At 44.7% G+C, this 26,835-nt stretch overlaps 1 protein-coding gene and 1 non-coding gene across 11 annotated transcripts in view; one reads left to right on the top strand and one right to left on the bottom strand.

The window, feature by feature from the left end:
* Positions 1-26,835, bottom strand: part of EIF2AK4 (eukaryotic translation initiation factor 2 alpha kinase 4) — a 126,182-nt gene that overhangs the window by 64,509 nt on the left and 34,838 nt on the right. For 5 of the 10 annotated variants that reach the window (XR_016218019.1, XM_002717985.6, XM_089310042.1 and 2 more), the window contains 6 exons: positions 17,413-17,528; positions 13,752-13,909; positions 11,266-11,801; positions 4,990-5,096; positions 4,260-4,417; positions 294-730 (listed from right to left, as the gene is read on the bottom strand). Coding sequence is in view for 7 of the 10 variants with exons in the window: in XM_002717985.6 (XP_002718031.1) it covers positions 294-730; positions 4,260-4,417; positions 4,990-5,096; positions 11,266-11,801; positions 13,752-13,909; positions 17,413-17,528 (1,512 nt within the window). In the remaining 3 variants the exon portion in view is untranslated. Of the gene's footprint in view, positions 1-293; positions 731-4,259; positions 4,418-4,989; positions 5,097-11,265; positions 11,802-13,751; positions 13,910-17,412; positions 17,529-26,835 lie in introns of those variants that run through there. The other 5 variants (XM_089310043.1, XM_089310044.1, XM_017348150.4 and 2 more) reach the window with 3 other exon arrangements.
* Positions 12,962-13,092, top strand: LOC127484038 (small nucleolar RNA SNORA42/SNORA80 family). Its single transcript, XR_007910819.3, has one exon. It is a non-coding gene; the product is annotated as a small nucleolar RNA SNORA42/SNORA80 family (small nucleolar RNA).

Raw genomic sequence — 26,835 nt, 5'->3', positions numbered from 1 at the left:
TGGCACTTTTGGGATTAACTAACTAATTCTGAAACATTCCACAGAGCTGGAAGCCCTTGTCTTATATGTACTAAGATGAGGTGTCAGGGGTCATTTCTATCGTCCTTTCTCCAGGGCTTGAATTTTGGAGACCTGAATAGTGTGGAGAAGTCCTTTGGATGCCGTTTGATTACTCTCTATGGGTGGACTTTGTGTGTGTGTTCTGCCATGGCCACCACACCAAGACTTGTACGTGAATCCCCCAGCCCAGCCTGGGTTTGGGTGGGGATGACAGCAGGGGTCGCGTCCCTTACAGGAAGGACTGAGAGAAGACACCGTCGTGTTCGTCCTCGTCGTCTTCATCGTCGCTGCTGGAGCCCGGGCCCGCAGCCGGGAAGCGGGCGCTGGCTGAGCGCTCGCCCGATGTGCTCCACTCCACCGAGCTGGTGATGGGCGGCGGGGCGTTGGCCTCCACACTGTCCGGGCCGTCAGTGTCGCCAGTGTCGCCCGCCGCCTGCGCGCGTGCGGCTCGCCCGTCCCGGGCCAGGGGCCCCGAGTCCTGGGGCGGTGTCCCGGTCCCCGCCGGCCGCTCGTGCCGCTCGATCCAGGCGTTGTAATAGCGCACGATATTCTCATGGTGCAGGCGCGACAGCAGCGTCACTTCACCCTTGATCCTGCGGAAGTGCCTGCTGGCGGGATTAATGGGGATGCGCTTCACCGCGTAGCAGCAGCCATCCAGCTTATTCTGCACCTGCCGCGTGGCCAGGAGAAAGCGCTGTCATTTATCTCGTGTCACCCCACCGCGCCCAAGGACAGTCAGAACCTCAGGCTTGGACCTGAAACTGAAGAAAGCCCCGACAGTCCCCACACTCTAGACGCTGGGGGGAAACATTTTAATCGTTCACTTTACTGCTATCACTTCCCTGCTTTTCCAACATCATACCCACAGCCTGCATTTCTAAAAAAACGCTGGTTTTTAAAATAATTATTTCCTAAAGTTAGTCTGAAGTTTCAAATGATGATTTTAATTTTTCTCTGATTTGCTTAAATACTTAAACTCACTAAAGACAAACTAAACTCGAGACATTTTAATAAAACAATACAAATGGTAACTCTTTGATCTATAAAGCTGCCTGAATTTGGGCAAATTACTTGATTTCCTTAAAATTCAATTTTCTTATTTATGAATGGCATTTATATCATTTCCATGGTCCCAGAGACTGTAAGGACTAAATCAGATAACCTGAGCAAAGCAATTGTATCAAGGCCACAGTGAGAAAGGTGCTTAGTAAATAATGACAATTGTTGGGGTGGGTGCCTGGTATGGTTAAGATGCTGCTTGGGCACTGACATGCTACAGTGCCTGGGTTAAAGTACTGGCTCCACCCCAGATTCCACCTGCCTGCTAATGCCCATCCTTGGAGGCAGCAGGTGACAGCTCAAGTAGTTGGTTTCCTGCCACCTACGTGAGAGGCCTGGATTGAGTTCTTGGCTTCTAGCTTTGGTCCCGTCCAGCCTTGGCCATTGCAGGCACTTGGAGAGTGAACCAGCTGATGAGAGACCTCTTTCTGTCTGTCTACCTCCATCTTTCAAATAACTAAATAAATTTTAAAAATTTTAAAAAAGATGGTTAATTAAAAAATAATAGCAATTACTATGAATAAAATTACTGCCTCTTGATTTTGGTTACATAACTAAGATTTACAGTTAATGATGTATGCTGAAACTAGAACACTATAATTAAGAACACAGTAAAGGAGCTGATGTTGTGGCACAGCAGGTTAAGCTGCTGCCTGTGATGCCGGCATCCCACACCGGCACTGGTTTGAGCCCTGACTGTTCCACTTCCAATCCAGCTCCCTGCTGATGGCCTGGGAAAGCAGCAGAAGGTGGCCCAAGTACTTGGGCCCCTGCCACCCATGTGGAAAACCCAGATTAAACTACTGGTTCCTGGCTTTCTTTTGGGCCAGCTCAGCCATGACTGACTGTTGAGACCATTTGGGGAGTGAACCAGCAGATGGAAGATGTCTCTCTCTCTTTCTGTTTCTCTGTAACTCTGCCTTTCAAATAATAAACAAACAAATCTTAAAAAAAAATAAAATGAGAAAAATGCAAGAAAAAGTTTCAAAGGCAAGTTGCCACGTCCTACACTGAGGCACCTTTATCCCAGGCAGTGTCGCTATGCAGCTGGGTTGACTGAAGTAACTTCCCCAAGGTTTTGTTCACTGGGACATGCCAGTACCAACGGAGGTGCTACTATGCTACAGGAAACCAACAACTCGGCCGCGGGCAGAGAAGAAACTAGTTGATTACAAAAGACACAACAGAATAGTTCCTCTTGTTTGGCTCACAGGTTTCAACTAGGCTCTTAAAAATGGTTCCACACAAGAAAAAAGTACAAGAAAACCGAGTTTCAGATCACCTTTTTGTGTGGGAAGAGTGACAAGAACATACGCTTTGGAGTAAAACAGACGTGGGTGTGAATGTGGTTTCATTTCTTAGAAGTATGTCACTTCACTGAGCCCAGTTCTCTTGTCTGGAAAAATGGGGTCTACACCTGTCTCGTAAGAACATCTGAGATGAACAACAAGGTTTGTGAGGCACCTGGAATACAGAATGTGCTCCAGAAACTGAGAGCCCTGTGTTCTCTTACTGCCGCATCAACAGAGAAGCTGATAGAGGGAAGTCTCAGCAGGTTTTTTTTTTTTTTAAAGATTTATTTGAAAGTCAGATTTACACAGAGAGAGGAAGAGAGAGACAGAGAGGTCTTCCACATGCAGGTTCACTCCCCAAATGGCCGCAACGGTGGAAGCTGGGCCGTTCTGAAGCCAGGATTTAGGAGCTTCTTCCAGGTCTCTCACGCAGGTGCAGGGGCCCAAGGACTTGGGCCATCTTCCAGTGCTTTCCTAGGCCATTGGCAGGGAGGTGGATCACAAGTGGAGCAGCTGGGACTTGAACTGATGCCCTAGGGAATGCTGGAACTGCAGATGGCAGCTTTACTGGTTATGCCACAATGCCTGCCTCCTCAGCACTGACTTTCAATTCCAAGTCTTAGAACACATCACATATGCTGTGAGTCACTGATTGGGCTGGGCTGTGGAGCTTCATCTACTGGAAAAATCCAAGGAATTCATCTATAAAAATGCCAAGTGGCAAATGAAATAATAGGTACCACCACAAATGAAATGCTGGTTCACAGAGCGAACTGGCCTACCCTAATCTGGCATTCCAGAGGTGAGGTGCAAGGGCTGTGGGGTTCTCATAGGGAGACTATAGCAAAAAAACCTGGGGGTGAACACTAAGATATGTAATACGAGCTTACTAATCATTTTAAGTACACACTTGTAAGGAAAAGAAGTTTGTTAATTTTTTGCATTTAAGAATATAAAACATAAAGAAGTTAAAAGACTTGAGAAAAATGACATTGTGAGTTAAAGGGATTGCATTTACTGCAGTCCCCGGGAAACTATGATCTTTCTGATCAGGATCTCTATCCTCCTCAAGGCTGTTCTTTCATTGCAGAAAAACCAATTTAATTCTTTTTCTGGTGTAAAAAGCTTTCCACAGTATGGATAATGCTTCCCAATAACATTTCCAGAATCCTAAGTAGACATATGCCACACTGTCAGAGGTGATGGATGACACGGACCTTTTATGGACTTAATAACAGTAATAATGTTGGTCTCTTAAATTAGGAAAAAATACTTAAAATTATATAAAAACAGCTCAATCTTCTTTCTGCCAGCGGCAGGTATTAAAAAAAGTCACCCAGATAGACTGGAATGAAGAAAGCAAGACCTAACAACAGTGCACCCTAATAACATATCAGTAATCTTCCACTCTTATTAATAAGAAAATAAAAGCCAGCCAGACCATCTGGGCCATTTCCTAGTTTGAGTTCCATCTCTGTTCTAACCTTGGAACCCTTTTCTCCATAGCAACTCCAACAGCAAGTGGGAGAAAAAGAGAACAATTTTCTTTCTGAACCAAAGTACATAAAAATGCTCCTTCTGTAGCGGTCCTGACTCCACTTGAAGTGCTGTGATAATTATGTGGTTTTCATGGTAATGCTCTACACCACGCAAGGACAGGAGAACCATGAGTTCTTAATGTGTGCAGTGGAACCTGAAATAGACCCTTCACCCCAGGAAGGAGAATTCGATCACAGTTTCAAATACCTGTATTCACTTCCCTCCCTGTTCCTCAAATAAAAGTTATGTCATTAAACCTCGGTGGAAATGGAGCAGAGAAGGCGCTGTAAAGGGGACTGGGGACCACACCTTGATGACAGCTCCGAAAGCCCCTTTGCCAAGAAGCTGCAATTCTTCAAATTCAATGAAATACCGGGAAAACTGTCTCTGGGTCTCACTGAAGAATGCCGCGCTGGGTAGCTGGTTGCTGGGAATGACAGTCTCAACGTAATCCTGGCCCCCAGAATCTGAGATATAACAAAAGGTAAGAGGCAAATAAGGCGGGAGAAATGGAGGAAGAGCTACCACATCCCACACCGACACAAGCACTGGAAGAAGCGGCCCCAACAAGTCGTGTGAAAATGCTCTTCCCTGAGTGGCCCTGCAGCACCATTCCTCTCTCTGCCCTCCATAACGCAGGCAGAAATGCAGAGTTAGCCTAGGTTTACAGGTGGAGGAACTAGAGCCGGAACCCAAACCCAGGCCTCCTGAGCTTTCCCGGTCTCTGCTGAGCTCCCTTAATCTGCTTCATCTGGAGCAGCAGGAAAATGCAGTTACCTGGCAAGAGGGTGAGAGGACAGAAAGGGGAGTGCACTTGTAGAGAGCCTACGCCAGTGGACACTTGGCAGTAGAGACTGGAAAAGTCAGGGTAGCAAAGCCATCTCACGCACACAGAGGCTGCTCATCAATGAACAGATTCAAGTGTAGTTCGGCACAGTTTAAAAAATCAGTGTGGCCCCTTTCAGCATTATGTTGGTGGGTACTTTCAAAATAATGCCATGTCAAACAGGGTATCAAAAACGAGCAGTTACAGACTCACCTTCAGGACTCTGTTCCACTAACGGCGTCTTTGGCTGAGGATTTACAAAGCTGTGTTTCAACAGCTGCTGAGGGCTCCACCTCTCCTTGTCATCTAAGCAAACGCACCTCAGTGGGAAGAAGAAGGATCTCAGCAAAGTGCAAAATAAACATGGAACTCCTTAATCCAAGGCATTCTGCTATGGGTTTCGTTTTTAAAGATACACATTAGAAAATTCATGTTTCTTAGGAACCAAAATGCACTCATAAGTAAACTTAAATGAATAAACATGCCTGCAGGATTTACAGGCTGAGCACAAGCTGGGGGCAAGTAGGGAATTAAAAAAAAAAAAAAAAAAAAAAAAAGGAACAAGGGCTAGTGTTTGGGCTAGCAGTTTAAGATACCTGCAATGCACATTCAAGCACATGGGTTCGATACCCACCTCTGGCTCATGACTCATGCTTCCCGCTAGCTCAGACCTTGGAAGCAGTGGTGATGGCTCAAGTGACTGAGTTCCTGCCACCCATGTGGGAGACGGGGACTGAGCTCCCATTTCTCGGCTTCAGCCTGGCCCTGGCTGTTGGGGACATTTGAGGACTGAAGCAGTAGATAGCAGTGCTCTCTGTGTCTCTGTCTTTCAAATATATAAATCTTTTAAAAAACAGTGTAGTCTTTGGATGCAGGAGGGCTTATCCTCATCGAGTGATTTTTTTAGAAGTCTAATAAAAGCACAAGTAGGGCCGGCGCCGCGGCTCACTAGGCTAATCCTCCGCCCTAGCGGCGCCGGCACACCGGGTTCTAGTCCCGGTCGGGGCGCCGGATTCTGTCCCGGTTGCCCCTCTTCCAGGCCAGCTCTCTGCTGTGGCCCGGGAGTGCAGTGGAGGATGGCCCAGGTGCTTGGGCCCTGCACCCCATGGGAGACCAGGAAAAGCACCTGGCTCCTGGCTCCTGCCATCGGATCAGCGCGGTGCGCCGGCCGCAGCATGCCGGCCGCGGCGGCCATTGGAGGGTGAACCAACGGCAAAAGGAAGACCTTTCTCTCTGTCTCTCTCTCTCACTGTCCACTCTGCCTGTCAAAAAAAAAAAAAAATAAATAAATAAATAAATAAATAAAAGCACAAGTAGGCTATGAATTTTCACTCCCATTAATAGCGTAATGACGCGCCATGCCTTTCTGAGGACCAGTCATAAATAATGCTTCCAAAGACCAGGCACATCAGAGAGCTAATACATGTCTGGGACCCAATGTGACAACCTTGCCTGTTCATCAAGGTAGAAAGTACGCTGGCCGGCGCCGCGGCTCACTTGGCTAATCCTCCGCCTGCAGCGCCGGCACCCCAGGTTCTAGTCCTGGTTGGGGCACTGGATTCTGTCCCGGTTGCACCTCTTCCAGTTTAGCTCTCTGTTGTGGCCCGGGAGTGCAGGGGGAGGATGGCCCAAGTGCTTGGGCCCTGCACCCGCATGGGAGACCAGGAGTAAGCACCTGGCTCCTGGCTTTGGATCAGCGCAGCACGCCGGCCTTAGCAGCCATTTGGGGGGTGAACCAACAGAAGGAAGACCTTTTTCTCTGTCTCTCTCACTATCTAACTCTGCTTAAAAAAAAAAAAAAAAAGAAAGTAAGCTGACTGCAATGAAGGAACACTTTTAAAAAGTTCTGCGTTTTCCCACATGCTTTCTTTTAGTCCTGACTCCTGGAAACTATGAAGTTGTGGTTTAGTGTTCTAATAAATACTGGTTTTGTTTTTTGAGGAGTAAGAACTAAGTCACACTTTTAACTAAGGGGATCTCAAATGGGGCCCTTGCTCAGTAGCACTGGTATTATCTAGGAATCTACTGGAAACACAAATGCTACTCTACTCCACATCTAGTAAATCAGCAGCTCTGGGAGTCTGCTCAAAAATCTCTGTTAACATGGCCTTTTCAGGTGATCTGAACACAAGCTAAATTCTGAGAACCACTGCTGTTTAGCTTCCATAAACATGACTCAAGTAGTGCCACTTGGTAGCACTTGACCATTATATATAATATAAACAATATATTTTTTCTTTTTTATTTATTTTTTTGACAGGCAGAGTGGACAGTGAAAGGGACAGAGAGAAAGGTCTTCCTTTTCCGTTGGTTCACCCTCCAATGGCTGCTGTGGCCGGCGCACCATGCTGATGCAAAGCCAGGAGCCAGGTTCTTCTCCTAGTCTCCCATGTGGGTGCAGGGCCCAAGGACTTGGGCCATCCTCCACTGCACTGCCGGGCCACAGCAGAGAGCTGGACTGGAAGAGGGGCAACCAGGACAGAATCCGGTGCCCCGACCGGGACTAGAACCCGGTGTGCCAGTGCTGCAGGCAGAGGATGAGCCTATTGAGCCGCGGCGCTGGCCTATATAAACAATATATTAAAAAAAATCAACAGCCATTGGGAGTCCTGGACTTAAAACTGTACATATACAGTGGTGATAGCAATGATCATAAAGGGTAACAATATTTTTTTAACACCACAGCTTTAAAAACAAGCACTCTTGGGGCCAGTGCTGTGGCATAGTGGGTAAAGCTACCGTCTGCAGTGCTGGCATCCCATTTGGGCACTGGTTCAAGGCCCAGCTGCTCCACTTCTGATCCAGCTCTCTGCTATTGCCTGGGAAAGCAGTAGAAGACGGTGCAAGTCCTTGGACCCCTGCACCCACGTGGGAGACCTGGAAGAAGCTCCTGGCTTCAGATCAGCGTAGCTCTGGATGTTGCAGCCAATTAGGTAGTGAACCAGTGGATGGAAGACCTCTCTCTCTCTGCCTCTCCTTCTCTCTCTGTGTAACTCTGACTTTCGAATAAATAAATAAATCTTTAAAAAAAAAAGTACTCATAAATCTACAAGGGCAAGAGAAGATTCCAGTAAGACCCTTTGTATCAGATACTGTATTTTTCCCCTAGATTAAACTTACTTTTTATTGTATCAGTAAAATATAAATATCTTTTCCTTACAAATATTAAAACAATACAGATAAAGTCTTTGACTCAATTCCCTCAATCCTGCAATCTCTTAGTGCATATAATTACAGACCTTTTTTTCTATGCACTTACTTATACAACATACAACAATCCAATCAAAATAGTACTTTTTTTTGGATGTTGATTTGTTAAAAAAAAAACCATCATCCTATACATATTATTCTTCCATTTGCTTTTTGCATTCAACTATATGTCTCAGAGATCTTTCTAAGCAAGTACATGTTGGAACTGTTTCCCATTTTTCACTTGTACCCAAAAAAGCTGCAAAAAGCATCCCAATCAATACACACCTTGCTGAGTTTCTTTTCTTTTTAAATTTCCATTTTATTTGAAAGGCAGAGAGAGAGAGAGAGAGACCTTCTATCTGCTGGTTTCCTTTCCAAATGCCTGCAACTACCAGAGCTGGGCCAAGCCAAAGCCAGGAACTTGGAACTTAATTTGGGTCTCCCACATGAGTGGCAGGGAAACCGAGTACCTGAGCAGTCATCTGCTGCCTCTCGGGGTATGTATTAGCAAGAAGTTGGAACTGGAAGTAGAGCTTTCTTCTGTTGAGTTTCTGAACTGCACTGTTGACTCTAACCCAAGAGTAATATTAATGTGATGTAAATGATACGAAATCTGGATCAGGGAAAATTTAAAGCCCATCTACAGCGGATTATATTTTTAAGAGATTTTATATAGAACTCACTTAAAATGGTGGAATTCTCTGAACACAATAGCCCCAAGGAGCAAACGGCCGTGCTGTGCAGCAGCAGGGAACAAAAGCCCGGGGACGGCATGTGTCCATGGCACTCAGAACCAAGGCTGCTGATGAGGACTGGCAGGGACTCAGTGTGGGCCCAGGGCCGGGCACCGCTGGCAGCGCGTCACATCTGCTTACTCCCTTAGTCTCCACGAGCACCACGAGGCAGGGTGCTATCCCCCCTTTCCAGAGGAGGAAACACAGTGTAGGGTGTTTCTGCCACTCCACAAGGCTACAGGCAGGATCTCACCCAGCTGTCTGGCTCTTACCACAAAGACTGACTGGAAACAAAACCTTTCCTCAAAGGGTGTTCACCAATATCACTACAATGAAATGAAATGAAAGGTTGCTATCCTTTGATTCTCTGTAAATGATTTTTTTTCCTTTTGTTAACTGGGCAGCTCCTCTGTAACCACGTGCAGTCTATCATAGCCCTTTAGGAGAGAAGAATATACAAAATGCTCTAAGGACAATCACGTAAAAAGAATAAGACATAGTGCTGATTTCAAGTGTAAAACTGACAGTGTAAAGCTATTATAAGAAGAGAACCAGCAGGGTCAGTGCTGTGATGTACAGGGTAAGCTGTAGCCTGAAACACTGAATCCTATATGGGTGCCAGCTCCTCTCCAATCCATGCCAGGGAGAGCAACGAAAGATGGCCTAAGTGCTGGGGGCCCTGCCACCCACATGGGAGATGCGGATGAAGCTCCCAACTCCTGACTTCAGCCTGGTGCAGCCCTGGCTGTTGTGGCCATGTAGGGAGTAAAACAGTGGTTGGAAGACCTCTTTCTCTGTATCTCTACCTTTCAAGCAAACAAACCTTAAAAAAAAGAGAGAGAGAAAGAACTAGCAAAATGTATCTATAAGTCTATCATTTTGCCACTAAATGTAAAAAATATATGCTACTTAAACTTCCCAGTGCGGTTTTTAAAAAGCGCATACAGGCTGGCGCTGCGGCTCACTTGGCTAATCCTTTGCCTGCGGCGCTGGCACCCCGGGTTCTAGTCCCGGTTGGGGCTCTGGATTCTGTCCCAGTTACTCCTCTTCCAGTCCAGCTCTCTGCTGTGGCCTGGGAAGGCAGTGAAGGATGGCCCAAGTGCTTGGGCCCTACACCCGCATAGGAGACCAGGAGGAAGCACCTGGCTCCTGGCTTTGGATTGGTGCAGTGCGCCGGCCATAGCGGCCATTTGGGGGGGTGAACCAACGGAAGGAAGACCTTTCTCTCTGTCTCTCTAACTTTGCCTGTCAGAAAAATAAAAAAATTAAAAAAAAAGAAAAAAAAAGCACATACTGCTAGTGCTAACCTTTGTTAAACTGCTCTTGACCAAAGAGGAAGTCACTGGGCCATTTTGAAAACTTAGACAAGTGTTTCCATCTTTGATTCTATCCTCATATTGTCCTGTCAGACAAATTTATTGCTAAGGTGCATTTCAGTTCAAAAGTTCTATTGCATTTAAAAGATACCATAAAAGATTTCTTTAAATTTCAAGATTCTTATACATTTTAAGGAGAGCAGGAAGCAGGAAGAGTTGAAGTTGGTCCCTTTGCATGCTATTTATAGCATGTCTACTTCTATTTCAAAAAACCCAATCTCATTTAAATACAAATACTTCCACATCTGTAATGGGTAAGACAGTGAGTGACAGACAAAACGGATCAGGTTAACTGGCAATTGCGGTAGATAGGGACAGGGAAAGAAAAGTGAAGAAATGCAAACTGAATGAAGTCAATTAAACTAATAAGAAAAAGCAGGTGAGAAACAAGATATAGAGCGTCACACAGAATAGAAACAAGTTCAGGTCAATTTCTGGAGGCTGCACAGGGGAGCATCTGAAACAATCTGGACTCAAGGGATCTCATCGCCCACCTCACAGAAACTGAGAGAATGCACCTGTCCCAGGACTGCACAGAGGCACCAATGAAACAGAGACGTGGAACTGAAGGCCCTGGGCACCACGTGAGGTCTGAGGGAAAGGCTCTCAGTAAGGGCTCTCTCAAACCAGAAAAAGCTTGGCTTTGCAGTAAACATGCACTGTGATTCACAGGTACTGAAAAGCTTTTGGCCAGAGTAAGAAAGTCATTGGCATTCAATGACTTGGCTGAGTGAGACAGTCAAAGAATTGGTTAGGGAGAACAGTGGGCAGAAGCATACTCCTAAGCTGTTTTCTGAGGGGAGACTTTGTCTTTGACCCCTTGGGAACCAGCAGCAGAAGCAGATAGACAAGGTCTTCCATGTGGAATACCTGGGGCATTTCTCACTGGGGCAATCCCTGCTGGGACAGATGGCATTGGGGGTTCTTTCTAGACCACAGGCAGTCCTTCAACACTGGTTTGAAGAGCAATGATTATGCCCAAGGCCATTGAGACTGTGGGTGTTAAGGGAATGAGGCCCATAGATGAGAAGACAGAATGCAGGAGGCTGGCGATGCCCTGGGAGAGCAGAGCACTAGCCCTAGTCCTGCTCCTCACTTGTCAGCTTCCACATCACTTGGATGTTTGGCACAATGAGCGCCATCCAAAGCACAGGAGCAGAGTTCAGCAGAATCTCAGTGGTACTCACTTCTTCAGGAAATCTTGAAAGTCAGCTGGCAAGTCACCAGGGATGGTCACAGGGTACTCCCCACACTCCTGTCCTTGGCTGAGGGAGAGCAGCAGAAGGCCCAGACGCCAAACATCCCCTTTCTTCCCGGTTTTATAAGGCAGCGCATTGTCACTAAAACGAACTCGCGTTTGCTCAAACACATCCTCCTTGCAAATGTCTGCAAGGCGCTTAGAAATGCTGTAGTCCGTAATCTTGACGGCGCCCTCTGCATCCACCAAGACATTAGATGCACTCAGGACCTTGTGAACCACGGAATTGCTGTGAAGATAATCGAGACCGGACAGGAGCTGAGCTGCGTACCTCCGCAGTTGATGCACAGGGACGGGGCCTGAGCGACTCAGGTGTGTGGCGAGAGAGACACCGCTAATGTGTTCCACTAAAATGTCTACCACAATGGAGTCATCTTGCTCTTTGAGGTTCATTGCAAAGTAGCGAACTATGTTTGGATGGCTCAGTTTCACCAGTGAGTTGAATTCTGTTTCTGCCCCTTGAATCTGATCAGGAGGGGAAAAAAAAAAGATATGATACTACATCAGTCAGCTAATATTAAGTGGTATTTCACTTCAAAATCAAAATGTTTGGTAGAAAATAATATTTTCTTTTCTTTTTTAAAAAATAATACTTTCAAATGAGAGGAGAACAAATATGCCCCAACTAGAGTCCTGCTCTAAACAATAGGGTCAATGATAGAGAAAATTTAATCTCAACTTCATTAATCTCAAAATCTAGTATAGAAATACTATGGGGCCAGCGCCACGGCTCACTAGGCTAATCCTCCGCATTGCGCGGCGCCAGCACACCGGGTTCTAGTCTCGGTCGGGGCACTGGATTCTGTCCCGGTTGCCCCTCTTCCAGGCCAGCTCTCTGCTGTGGCCAGGGAGTGCAGTGGAGGATGGCCCAAGTGCTTGGGCCCTGCACCCCATGGGAGACCAGGATAAGTACCTGGCTCCTGCCTTCGGATCAGCGCGGTGTGCCGGCCGCAGCGCGCCAGCCATTAGAGGGTGAACCAACAGCAAATGAAGACCTTTCTCTCTGTCTCTCTGTCACTCTGCCTGTCAAAAAAAAAAAAAAAAAAAGAAAGAAAGAAAGAAAGAAAGAAAGAAAGAAAGAAAGAAAGAAAGAAAGAAAGAAAGACTATGAAATTCGTGAAGAGCTTCAACTCCATTTTCCCTGGCCACCAGAAATAAGAAACATTAACTTTATAGTAATTTTTTTCTTTACATTTATTTGAGAGGCAGACAGAGCTCCCCAAGTGACTGCAATGGCTAAGGCTAGGCTGAAGCCAAAGCAGGGAGCCAGGAATGCAATCTGGGTCTCTCACATGGGTGGCAGATACCCGACTACTTGGGCCATCACTGTTGCCTGCCAGGGTCTCCATTTGCAGGAAGCTGGAGTCAGGAACTAGAGCCAGGTATCAAACTCAATCACCCTGATATGGGACAAGGGCACCTTAACCCATTTAGCTAAAATGACTTATCCATAAAATAACCTTTTTGGATAATAAAGATCACTGCCAAAAATTTAAAAAGTTAACACAAATGAAGAAAACCCACAAACTGTCTATATAGCCCCCACTAAAAGATATTTTATGATTTTGGTGTATTCCAGTTTTCCTTATTATACCTAGACACACATTTCAAAACACCCTTCTTATGCATGGGTTTGGATTTATGGCGGGCCGTTGCCCTGGGCCTCTCACGGTCACATGCCAGAGCAAATTGTGGTCCCAAATCATCTCCTGGCCTCTGTGCAAAGGTTGTTGGCACTAAGGTGGGTTGCACAGCAGGGAAAAAAAGAAAATACCACCATCATTCTTTACCTACTGTCTTTTAATCTCTTTGTTATGCAACACTGCCATATGAAATATTAAATATTCTCCCTAAAGTTGTGATTATTAATAAAATTTTCTGGGGCCAGTGCTGTGACGTAGCAGGTTAAAGCCCTGGCCTGAAGTGCTGGCATCCCATATGGGCACTGGTTCTAGTCCTGGCTGCTCCTCTTCGGATCCAGCTCTCTACTATGGACTGGGATAGCAGTAGAAAACTCACACATTGCACCCATGAGGGAGACCTGGAAGAAGCTCCTGGCTCCTGACTTCGGATTGGCACAGCTCCAGCTGTTGCAACCATCTGGGGAGTGATGGCTTCTTCCATCAGTGGATGGAAGACCTCTCTCTGTGTCTCTACCTCTCTCTAACTCTTTCAAATGAATGAAAAAATTAATTAAAATTTTCCAGTTCCTCCAAATTCTGTTTTGAAGCAGTATTTCAAAAGAACAGGGAAAGCATGACAACTGTGAGGAGCACAGCTATGGAACAGTGTTTAGGCCCAGCTGAAGAGTTCGGACCATCTTTACAAACCAATCGAATGCACAGCTACTTTGCTTTGCTACCTCCTAAGCTCAAGGCAAGGCCTTCTGCTCAGCCAGCCATCTTGGATGCCCACCTGCTTTTTGCACTTATCAATCTTCTCTCTTTCTTGACTGGTAAGAAACGGACCCATTTTTTTCTGCCACTGAAGGACCCACTCATATAGCAAGACAAAGCTGCCGGTGGCTGTTTCCAGAGCATTGTACACTAATTTTCCAAGCTGCTCATCACTGCCTGCACAGTAAACAGAAAATGAAATTAAAATCTCACTGGCATGTTTTCTGTGGGGTGGGGGAGGAAAGAGGAGGAAGGTGCATTCATTCATTGAACAATGGATGGCTTGTGCTAACTATGCAAAATATAATTTCACGGAATACATGCTCTTTGCAATCGATTTTTAATACTTAGCAATATACCTTGGATCCTAAAATATTAATTCCTATAATGGGACAAGAAACAGCAGTGAGATCTTTGAGTAAATCAGGAAACCAAAGTTTTCTCCTTCTAGCCATTGTTCTAAATGCGACTCTCATACCCGATTCTTCTTTGCTGACTGTATCTATTGGTGTACCCTCTCACATAGCTAAATACCAACTAAGATTACAGAATCTGGAATGCTCCATTAAGATTATTCTGCCCATGTAGATCAGTGTGCTTGGTAAAAATGGGCTTTCATGATTTGGAAATTTGAATAGATCAGTGACTTTCTAAATATAATACTGCAATATGCTCAGTAAATATAAACTAGTAAGTGTTCTGCAGGGAAAGAGCCAGAAATGATAGTTTAAGTTTGAAGGTAGAATGAGACATTTTATTTACTGATAGGTACGTGGCTTCCACTTGTACTTGGAAGCACTAGCTTTTTGTAACACCAAAATTTTCTCACAAAAACTATATTTTTAGGGCAGGATTTGGCTGAATGGTTAAGATGCTGGCTGGGATGCCACATTCCATAACAGAATGCTTGGGTTCAAGCCCTGGCTCCACCCCCATTCCAGCTTCCTGCTGGTACATGTCTTGGGAGGCTGCAGGTGATAGTTCAAGTAATTATATTCCTGCTGCCCACATGGGAGACCTGTACTGAATTCCCGGCCCTGAGCTTTGGCTTGGCTCAGTCCCAGCCATTGAGAGCATCTGGGGAGTGAACCAGTAGTATATAGGAGCTCTCTCTGTCTCGGGAAACAAGAAATCTTTATTTTTATTAGAGGCTAAATTATAAAAATATTGGAAAAGGAGAAAAATATCACAATTTTGCTTTATTTTTCTTTTCATTTCCTCTATCCTATCCCTTTCTTCTTAATTTACCAAATCGTAGCACATCCAACAACTGTGACATTACTGACATCTTTGGACCAGATAATCTTCTGTTGTAGGGGGTGTGGCAGCATCCTGGCCTCTATCCACTAGATGCCAATGGCACCCACACCCCCAGTCTTGACCTTCAAAAATGCTTGCCTGGGTTCAAGTAGTTGAGTCCCCACAATTTACTGAGGAAACCTGAATTAAATTCACAGCTCCTGGCTTCGTCCTGGCCCTACCTCGATTTTTATAGGCATTTGGGGAGTAGAACAGTGGATGGGAGATCTTTGTCAGCCTGCCTCTCTCTCCCTCTGTTTCTCTGCCTTTCAAATAAATTAGAAAACAAAACATTTTAAAAGATGTTTGCAAACATTACCAAATGTCCCCCAGGCTACAAAAGTGTTTCTAGTTGAGAACCACTAATATAAAGCATTCTGCCTTTTTCCATGCTGTTACATTGTCTTCATAATGAAAAAATAATTTGAAAGAAACACTGATAAATATTTTCCATGTAAAAAGTACAGTAACTTTTATATGTAAGATAAAATGGCCTTAGCAAAAATATTTTGGAGAAATATGGCTGAACTAGCTCAACAAGACTTTTTTGTCTGAGTAGTTTTTACATCATAAAAATGCTGATAATTTAAAGATGTTGACTAAACTTCTACTACACTTGTCCTAATAACTCCTGACAGTTATTTCCTAAGAGGAAAAACCCTGATGTTTGAAAATTTGTCAAGTAAAGGAAGCAACTTGAGAAATGCAGAATCTAAGCAGTCCATTGCAGACAGAAAACATTAAATGTTTATGGGATGGAGTGTGATGTTATTTACATAAAGTCTAATTAAATTTTGTTACCCTCTTGCAATATTTATTTCCCTAATGGGAACAGGTATGCATTCCATAATTGCTAGTAATTTTAAAATTATAATTTATTCCCATCTTCTTCTTATCGGTTTTTCATGATAAGAATAATAAAAGAAAACACTGCAGTGAGACTAAAGGGAAATATATTACCAAAACAACTCTCACTGAAACTGTTACATACTAACAATGACAATTTGTACAGTCTCTGTATTGCTTTGTCCATATCTATAAGTGAATTCTCTATTCTCTGTAGTTCTAACAACTTTAAGCTAAAAATTAATTAGTTGGTTTTTAAAATAAAATATTCTCATTCAAAATTAAAAATTAGTTGATCTTTTATTAAGAAACTAGAAAATTAGGGCATGTTTTCAAAACCAGATCCATTGTGAGAAAACAAAATAAATAATTTACTTGGTGATTTTATAAGAAATTCTCCATTTGCAAATGTGTCTCCTAATGAAGGTACTAACCAAGGTGAATCTGCTTAATGAGTACCAGTGAGAATAAGAGACCACGTTGATTTGCCTTCTTGATTTCCCCAGGTTATTAAAAGTAGCAAGTTTTATGCTGTCAGTTCATGAATTTGAAATGCCTCTGAGTCGAGGGCAGTCTCAGGCCCACAGGCACCCATCTCTACCAAGGTCTCGACCCTGCCCAAATGGTTACTTTGTCTGAGTCTGGCATCTCCATGTATGTGCAGAATCATTTCAGTTGGCCAAAGCTAAATGTCTGGATCATAAGCTATTCAGATATTTGGTTTCTTTTCCCACCACCTGATAACTACCCCTTGGAGACTTTCTCCCTTACCTGTATCTCCTTTAAGAGCAAGGGGAAAAGATGCCAAAAGAAAGCAAACTCAATGCAGATAATTTGGTTTCCTGTTAGCTCTGGTGAGAACATTCATGGGATTGAAAAATAAAATCAAATGCCAAATTCACTATACATAAGCATATCGTGGCTACATCCTTAGAGCTGAGAAGACACGAGGCACATTTGGGATGAAGGAAGCGCCTACTGCAAACTTGATTTTAGTATTAGCAATCCAAATCCTGGACTGCTGAACCAGCTCCACTCCAAACAGACCAAACTGCTAGAAAAGACACATGTCTAGAAAATACAGTAGTTTGCTTGGCCAGGTATAAGACATAAAGCAGGAAAATGCTAAGCAGATGGCTGTCAACTCAAGAAATTGAGGTTTGATCATTAAAGATTACAGACATTAGAACTCATTTTATTACATGTATTTTATCAGCATTAGATATTCATGACATAAAAATTTACTGATTGATAATATTTCAACCATTTTCTGTTTTAAAAAGCTAGGGTAATTATGGTGACAAATTTAAAACTGTCTTTATGCTGACAGTATTTCATAAGCACAGGACTTTATTGTCATCTGCATTAGGCAGGAATCTTTGACTTCTCATTCCAGTCTTGAAGCATGGGAGCTGGAACGACCACCGGGCTGACAGACTCCCTGGACTGCTCTGGTCTAGACAACCCGGGGTCTGTTCTCCCATCTCCTTCACGACCAACTTCTGACATTACAGTAACTTAGCTGGCTTACTCACCAACACATTTCCCTTTGTGCACCATGAGCTGATCAGGACCACCCAGGCAGAAATACAGGATTTCACAAGAGCCAGGCGAATCTTCACCACTACATACAGAGTACTGACGTTCTCGCCTTGAAAATAAATTTGGATAATGAATTTTTTTAAAAACTTGAGAATTCACACAGGAAATTCTTGCCCCTGCACTGACTCTTGCTTATTAGCTGACTCAGCCTAACATCTGCATCTAGTGGGAATGGGGAAGCTGCTTGTTTCTGCACTTTCCACTGGCATCTCCTCCACATGACCCCTACAAACTCCTAACTGTAGGTCTGTGCTGCCTAATACAGCCACAAGTCACTTGTGGCTATCTATGTTACACGTCAAAAATTCAGTCCTAATAGAGTAGCCACACTTAAGTACTCAACAGCCACGCATGACTACGTTGTTGCTACTATACTGGACAGGACAGATACAGAACATTTCCTCTGTGAAAGAAAGTTCAACTGGTCAGCAGTGATTTTGAGCAGCCCCACATCAACCACACGACTCTTCATTCCATAAAAATGTACATCTGGAGACACTGCAAAACAGGCGGGATCAGAACCCCAATGTATTCCTGTATTCCAACTGGGCCCCCAACCATCGAATGCTTATTCATTCTCTTATTTGTCTTTGACAGATACTCCCTGTCATTCGCTTCTACTTCTGCAAAATACTCAAAATTCAAGATTTCCTCATTTTTTTCTCCTCTATTTCTTTTTCTGGGTGGGGAACAATAGGCAAGAAGGTATATTATAATGCAAAAATAATTTCTATGTTGGGGAGGAGGGTTGCAGGTAACAGAGAGAGCTATTTTTTTTTTTTAAGAATGTATTTATTTGAAAGGCAGAATTACAGAGAGGCAGAGAGAGAGAGAGAGTCTTCCATCCCCTGGTTCATTCCCAAATTGGCCCCAACTGCCAGAGCTGTGCCAATCAGAAGCCAGGAGCCAGGAGCTTCCTCCGGGTCTCCCACATGGGTGCAGAGGCTCAAGGACTTGGGCCATCTTCTACTGCTTTCCCGGGCCATAGCAGAGAGCTGGATCAGAAGTATAGCAGCCGGGACTCGAACAGGTGCCCATATAGGATGCCAACACTACAAGTGGCAGCTTCACCTGTTACGCCACAGCACCAGCCCCGAGAGAGAGCTCTTGATGATCAGGATCAGGGGTACTCGTAAGAAATGCTTTGAGGGACCCGTGCTATAGCATAGCAGGTTAAGCCTCTGCTAGCAATGCTGGCAACCCATATGGGCACTGCTTCATGTCCTGGCTGATCCATTTCTTCTTCTTTATTTTATTTTATTTATTTGATAGGTAGAGTTACAGACAGAGAAAAAGGTCTTCCATCTGCTGGTTCACTCCCCAAATGGTCGGCTAATCCGAAGCTAGGAGCCTTGAGTTTTTTCCGGGTCTCCCACATGGGTGTAGGGGCCCAAGTACTATCTTCTGCTTTCCCAGGCCATAGTGGAGAGCTGGATTGGAAGTGGAGCAGCCGGGGCTCAAACTGGTGTCCATATGGGATATTGGTGTTGCAGGTGGAGGCTTAGCCTACTATGCCACAATGCCAGCCTCTTTCCTCCACTTCTGATCCAGCTCCCTGCTAATGCACTGGAAAAGCAGTGGAAGATGGTAAGTGCTTGGGTTTCTGCACCCACAAGGGAGACTTGGAAGAAGCTCTAGGCTTCTGGCTTCAGTCTGGCCCAGCCCCAGCGGTTGCAGCCATTTGGGGAGTGAATCAGCAGATGGAAGACCTCTCTCTGTCTCTCCTCCTCTCTCTGTAACTCTGCCTTTCAAGTAAATAAAAAATAAATCTAGAAAGAAAGAAAGAGAGAGAGAGAGAGAGAGAGAGAGGGAGGGAGGGAGGGAGGGAGGGAGAGAGGGAGGGAGAAAGAGAGAAAGAGAGAAAGAGAGAAAGAGAGAGAGAGAGAGAGAGAGAGAGAGAGAGAAAGAAAGAAAGAAAGAAAGAAAGAAAGAAAGAAAGAAAGAAAGAAAGAAAGAAAGAAAGAAAGAAAGAAGGAAGGAAAGAAATGCCTTCATAAAGCATGCAAGGAGATTTCTAAGTCTCTGGAGAAATCATGCTCTAAACATAATCTTGACCTTGACTTTCACTGAAAACATGAAGCAATGAAGATTGAAGTCCACACTTCATATTCTTCCACCTAGAAAGGAACTTGGCATTGGCAGCACTCTTTCTTTATTGGAGTGGTCCTAAGGAAGGATGAGTGCCTCATCCTCAGTTCTTGTCCCTACAGTTTTTTCTGGGATCTTGGCCCATCAGTTGGTCCCTCTCTCCTGTACATTAATCTGCCTCTCTGGAGTGGCTCCTTCTCAGCCTATAAATCTCTTCTATCCTGCACTACTCACCTGATCTTGTTCTTTATGTTCCAACTTCTATACTCACTGTCCATGTCTTGCACCTTCTGTTTACTCCTCATATCATCACGATGTCAATAAAATTCCCTCCTCCCTCCCATTCACTCCCCACCTGACTTTTCCCCCTTGCTTCTCTGACTTCGGTTGGTGGCAGAGTCATCAACATTGTCCTGCTGCTCAGGAACCTCAGTCTCCCTGGTCCTGGATCTCCTGCATCTAACTGATCTGCAAGGGCCATTCTTTCTCTCCACGTCCTCTGCCCTGGTCAGGTCATCTGCAGCTTTCTCCTGTACACGTGCAATACTCCATTGTAAATCATCTGTCTACTCCCAGTACTACACAACATTCCCCTTCCCCAACTCCCTTCAACCTTGATGTCAAGATTAAGTATGATGATAGGGTCTCTTATACCACACATAGTCCACATGTCCTAACTACTAGAGAATAATGAATACAGCATAGCTCTGCTTAAACATATGCTTTTGAAGTAATCTGTGCCACCATGTGCCACCAGGAGCACATTGAGATTTATGGAGAAAAGGTCAGAAGCAAAGGTTCACGATGATATGCTAGACTTAGTGTCAGTTCTGTTCTGTCTTCTCCAACAACAGTCTTAGCAGTCATTTTAGGTTTTTTTGTTTGTTTGTTTTTGTTTTTAAACAGGCAGAGTTAGACAGTGAGAGAGAGAGACAGAGAGAAAGGTCTTCCTTTTCCGTTGGTTCACCCCCCAAATGGCTGCTACGGCTGGCGCTGCGCCAATCTGAAGCCAGGAGCCAGGCGCTTCCTCCTGGTCTCCCATGCAAGTGCAGGGCCCAAGCATTTGGGCTATCCTCTACTGCCCTCCTGGGCCACAGCAGAGAGCTGGACTGGAAGAGGAGCAACTTGGACAGAGTCGGCACCCCAACCGGGACTAGAACCCGGTATGCTGGCACTGCAGGCGGAGGATTAGCCTAGCGAGCCGCGGCACTGGCCAGCAGTCATTTTAGTTTAAGCCATCTCAATGTTTTTCAGTCTATAGTGTGTAAATGCTTGGTTTTAAGGTGGTTTACAATATTTTTAAAAATATTTATTTATCTACTTGAAAGAGTTATAGAGAGAGAGAAGGAGAAGCAGAGAGAGAGAGAGAGAGAGGTCTTCCATCCACTGGTTCACTTCCCAGATGACTGCAATGGCAGGAGCTGTGCCGATCCGAAGCCAGGAGCAAGGAGCTTCCTCTGGGTCTTCCCATGCAGGTGCAGGAGCCCAAGGACTTGGGCCATCTTCTATTGCTTTCCCAAGCCATAGCAGAGAGCTGTATGGGAAGTGGAGCAGCCAGGATTCGAGTCGGCGCCTATATGGGATGCTAACACTGCAGGTGGTGGATTTATCCACTACGCCACAGTGCCAGCCCTGGTTTACTATATATATATATACATATATATATATATATATTATTTTTGACAGGCAGAGTGGACAGTGAGAGAGAGACAGAGAGAAAGGTCTTCCTTTTCCGCTGGTTCACCCTCCAATGGCCACCACGGCTGGTGTGCTGCGGCCAGCACACCGTGCCGATCCGATGGCAGGAGCCAGGTACTTCTCCTGGTCTCCCATGGGGTGCAGGGCCCAAGCACTTGGGCCATCCTCCACTGCACTCCCTGGCCACAGCAGAGAGCTGGCCTGGAAGAGGGGCAACCGGGACAGAATCCGGCGCCCCGACCGGGACTAGAACCTGGTGTGCCGGCGCCGCAAGGCGGAGGATTAGCCTACTGAGCCGCGGCACCAGCCGGTTTACAATATTTTTAAAAGATTTATTTATTTATTTGCAAGTCAGAGTGACAGAGAATGGGAGAGACACAGAGAGAGAGATCTTCCATCCACTGGTTTGCTCCCCAAATAGCTGCGACAATCAGGTCTGGGCCAGGCCAAAGTCAGGAGCCAGAAACTTCATCCTGGTCTCCCCCATGGGTGGCAGGGGCCCAACTACATGGACCATCATCCACTGCCTTCCCAGATGCATTAACAGGTAGCTATCTCAGAAGCAGAGCAGCTAGAACCAGAACCAGTACTCCAATATGGGATGCTGTGTGGTGAAATGAGAAGGCCATGCCAACCATTGATATCAAAGATTGCTTCTTTTCCATTCCCATTGTGGAGGAGGATAAGGCCTACTTTGCCTTTACAGTATGGGAACCCAATTTCCAGTTCCCTGCAAAAAGATTTCAGTGGACAGTACTCCCACAAGGCATGAAAAATAGCCCTGCCATTTGCCAAAGATATGTTTCTCATGCAACCAGCACACTTAAAGATCAGTGCTTGGTCATACATTATGTGGATGATATCTTACTTGTTCACAAGAATGTGACAACTCTGAAGGCCTAAGTGAGACAGTAAGAAATTTACAATTCCTGGGTTTGTCTATTGCAACAGAAAAGGTACAACATTTTCCTCCATTTCAATTCCAGGGTTATCAAATCTCCTCTCATATATCTCCAATGGGTCCAAACCTAAAAGTCAAGTATAAATACTCACTTAATTAACTTCAGCAACTATGTGACCAAATCAATTGGCTGAAGCCCTTCCTCCCCCTAACACTTGCAGAGCTTAGATCGCTATTCGATTTATTGACGAAGCGGAACAGCCCTTCTTTAAAACTCACATTGACACCAGCAGCCGAATCCACTATAGAAAAGATCAACACCCAGTTGTCAAATTTAAAAACCTTTAGATATGACCCTCAGGTGCCTCTATTTTCCATAATCGTATCTACCCTCAAGGCCTTCTTAGGAGTTATTTGGCAACAATATGGACTACTTTTTTGGGCGCACATAGCCTGGAGTGAGTGTCGTAAAATAGTTAACAAAGTAGATGCCATCCTTATGATGGGACTTAAATTAAGATATTATGCCAATAAAACATTTAACACACAGGCAGACATAGCGGTCCTACTCCTATCACAATTAGAACTGTCGACATTTATGCAGAATAGCATGCTCTTTCAAAGTTTAATGATAAATTTCCCAGGACATTGACTGTTAATGAACAACTTAATACATTATCCCTCTTAGTATTTTTTTTGTCTGTTCTACTTAATACTACTAGTTTAATTCTGTAATTAACACACAGTTATTCTTAAGTGTTGAAATTTAACTGAAATGTGATCCCTGTTAAATATAAGAGTGGGAATAAGAGAGGGAAGAGATGTACAATTTGGGACATGCTCAAGTTGACTTGCCCCAAATGGTAGAGTTAGAAACACACCAGGGGATTCCAATTCAATCCCATCAAGGTGGCATGTACCAATGCCATCTCACTAGTCCAAGTGATCAATTTCTGTTCACAATTGATCATAATGAAAAGACTAAGAGTCAAAGGGATCACATAAACAAGTCTAGTGCCTGCTAATACTAACTGATAGAATAAACAAAGGGGAGAGCGATCCAACATGGGAAGCGAGATACACAGCAGACCCATAGAATGGCAGATGTCCTAAACAGCACTCTGGCCTCAGAATCAGCCCTAAAGGTATTCGGATCCAGCTGAAAAGCCCATGAGAGTATTTCAGGCATGGAAAGCCAAGACACTCTGGCAAAAAACAAAAAACAAAAAACAAACAAACAAAAAAAAAACCAACCAAACACCTAAATGAAAGATCTCTGTGAGTGAGATCCCAGTGGAAAGAACAGGTCTTCAAAGAAGGAGGTACCTTTCTCTGAAGGGAGGAGAGAACTTCCACTTTGACTATGACCTTGTCCAAATAAGATAAGAGTCGGAGAACTCAAAAGGCTTCCATAGCCTTGGAAACTCATGACTGGAGCATAGGGAGATTACTGATGCCATAGACAGGAGTGTCAATTTGTAAAGTCAACAACAGGAATCACTGTGCACTTACTCCTCATGTGGGATCTCTGTCCTTAATGTGCTGTACATTGAGATTTAATGCTATAACGAGTACTCAAACAGTATTTTTCACTTTGTGTTTCTATGTGGGTGCAAACTGTTGAAATCTTTACTTAATGTATACTAAACTGATCTTCTGTATATATAGAAAATTGAAAATGAATCTTGATATGAACGGAAGGGGAGAGAGAGCAGGAAAGGGGAGGGTTGCGGGTGGGAGGGAAGTCATCGGTGGGGGGGGGGGAGCCAATGTAGTCCATAAGCTGTACTTTGGAAATATATATTCATTAAATAAAAGTTAAAAAAAAAGAAAATAAAATTTCCCAGGACAGGTTGGCAATCACCTGCCAAGAGACAGACTACTCCAGACATCACAAACCTTAGAAATAGACTATTCAAAACATGCTTTCCCTTCTCATCAACCTATATCCATGGCACCGTGTGTGTTTACAGACGCCAACAAGTCACTGTTTGGAATAGTGATCAAATCCTCCACAGAAAAAGATAAGATCCATGTAGAACCCCATAGGGGAATCAGTACAGTTGGGAGAAATAAGGGCAATAGTCAAGGTTCTACTCCTTAGCCAGGATGGGCTGGTAAATATATTTTTGGACAGCAAATACTCAGTACAGGTAGCAAAGATGATACCTTTTGCAGTCTTTAACCTGACCAATAAGCCAATTGACCAGATGTTCACAACACTTTAGGAGCTAACTGAGAATAGAAAACACCCATGGTATATCTCACACGTAAGATCACATACTGGGTTATCTGGCTTTATTTTCCAAGGCAACAAAAAGGTTGATTGTCTTATCTCCTGCAACATAGCTTCCATAGGACACCTAGAACAAGCCCATATTCTACACCAAAAATTTCATATGTCAGCAAGCAACATAAAATTGCTTTTCCTAGAGCTAACAATGAGCCAATGCAAACACCTAGTATGCTCTTGCAAGAATTGTGCCCCCCTTGCCCTGTTAGGCCCACTGCAACAATCAGGTGTGAACCCGCAAGGCCTTGCTCCTAATAAGCTCTGGCAAGTGGACATCACCCACATTAACTCCTTTGGTAAACTTAAGTTTGTCCATGTGGTGGTAGATACTTATTCAAAGGCTGTATTTGCAATAGCCCAATCTGGAGAAAAGGCTAGTAATGTGATAAAGGCAGTTAAGTCAGCCATGCTGGTCCTTGGTGTTCCCTGGGCCATAAAGCCTGATAACGGGCCAGTGTATACATCACAGGAATTTAATTCCTTCCTGAGGTCTTGGAACATACAGTCTGCCACAGGTATCCCATACAACCCACAGGGACAAGCAATCATTGAAAGAACTCATAGGACAATTAAAGATCTCTTACAAAGACAGAAAAACAATCATATGCCCCCAGACCCACAGCTTGCTTTGACTGAAGTTCTTTTCATTATCAATTTTTTTTTTTTTTTTTTTTTTAGTTTTGATTCCCAAGGGGTCAGCCCAGCTTATAAACACTGGGGATCCTTTCCATCCCAGACCCCAGCCCCTATGGTTAGGTGGAAAGACCCCCTGATAGGAGAATGGAAGGGACCACACCCTCTGCTAACCAAGGGCCAAGGATATGCTTGTGTCTTTCCAGAGAAGGTGGGACAGCCCATTTGGGTACCAGCCAGAAACATCAAGCCTGCAACTGACAGTCAACCAGAACTAGCTGAACAAGACTGAGAGTCTTCCTTGTTAGCAGACACACCTGCCCTATCATCCTACCCTGAGGAACTGCCCATAGCCACATCTGCTACTGCTTTATACCCCACTAGCTCTGGTCAGCCACTTAAATGGCCCACAGCCTGCATGTGGTCATGCCATTCCTGATTACCACTGTTCCTCATTCCTACCCCCATCTGAGCAAGCACTCCTGTGGTCTCCTGTTTTGAGTGCTGGTTAGTCAACAATGGGTAAGATCATCTGGGGGACAACCTAAGACAGGCACAGCCATGTATGGAGACCACATGGAAATGGAGTCAACAATGGTAGGCCAAGAATCATGCCTCCCATTGCTCAAAAATAAATAAAAAGGGGGAAATGTGGTGGAATGAGAAGGCCATGCCAAGATGGCCACTGGCAAAGGAGCTTGCATGGCAACAGGCTGTGATTGGATGGCTTCAGAAACTGCCTGGCAACAGGCTGTGATTGGTCCTATGCCCTAATAAATCGCCCCTTGACTGGATTGGCTGCCTTGGTTATATAAACTGCTGTACCAACTGAAATAAACGAGTCTGCAGGCTGCTCCCCTCTGGCCGCTTTCACCTGGCTCCCGGGGTCTGTGTGGTGACTCTGTGCCTCTTGCCCCCACCACACTCCTCCTCTCAGAACGAATCCACAGCAATAATGCTGGTGTCTCAGTGGTGGCTTAGTCCACTGTGCACAATGCAGGCCCTATTTTAGATTATTAATCACCCCATTATGACTGGTTAATATAAACACAGGGAGAGGATTATGTTAAGAGTGCTATAAGACAAGGTATTTATGATTGAAGAAAAAGTAGAGATAATTTAAAAACTAAGCATGTCGGCCGGCGCTGCGGCTCACTAGGCTAATCCTCCGCCTAGTGGCGCCGGCACACCGGGTTCTAGTCCCGGTCGGGGCGCCGGATTCTGTCCCGGTTGCCCCTCTTCCAGGCCAGCTCTCTGCTGTGGCCAGGGAGTGCAGTGGAGGATGGCCCAGGTGCTTGGGCCCTGCACCCCATGGGAGACCAGGAAAAGCACCTGGCTCCTGGCTCCTGCCATCGGATCAGCGCGGTGCGCCGGCCGCAGCACGCCGGCCGCGGTGGCCATTGGAGGGTGAACCAACGGCAAAAGGAAGACCTTTCTCTCTGTCTCTCTCTCACTGCTCTCACTGTCCACTCTGCCTGTCAAAAAACAAAACAAAACAAAACAAAACAAAAAACTAAGCATGTCAAGAAAACAACAAATGTGGTACATGCCACATGGGATAGACTGACAGGAGGAACAATTCTGGGGAATAAAAAAAAATAGTTTCCAGAGTTTGAATAGAAGGGACAAATATGTAAAATTTAAAGTAAACAATGTCTACCATTCTCATTCAAAAGATGTGTCTATATGTAATCTTTCTTCTGTATCTGGGGAATTAGTTCCAGGACACTTGTGAATACCAAA

This window comes from Oryctolagus cuniculus, chromosome 12 (genome assembly GCF_051225735.1).
Source record: "Oryctolagus cuniculus isolate XC-2025 breed Fujian yellow rabbit chromosome 12, ASM5122573v1, whole genome shotgun sequence".
NCBI lineage: Eukaryota > Metazoa > Chordata > Mammalia > Lagomorpha > Leporidae > Oryctolagus > Oryctolagus cuniculus.
The sequence above is the reverse complement of the archived record's forward strand: the minus strand, read 5'-3'. Positions and strand labels throughout refer to the sequence as shown.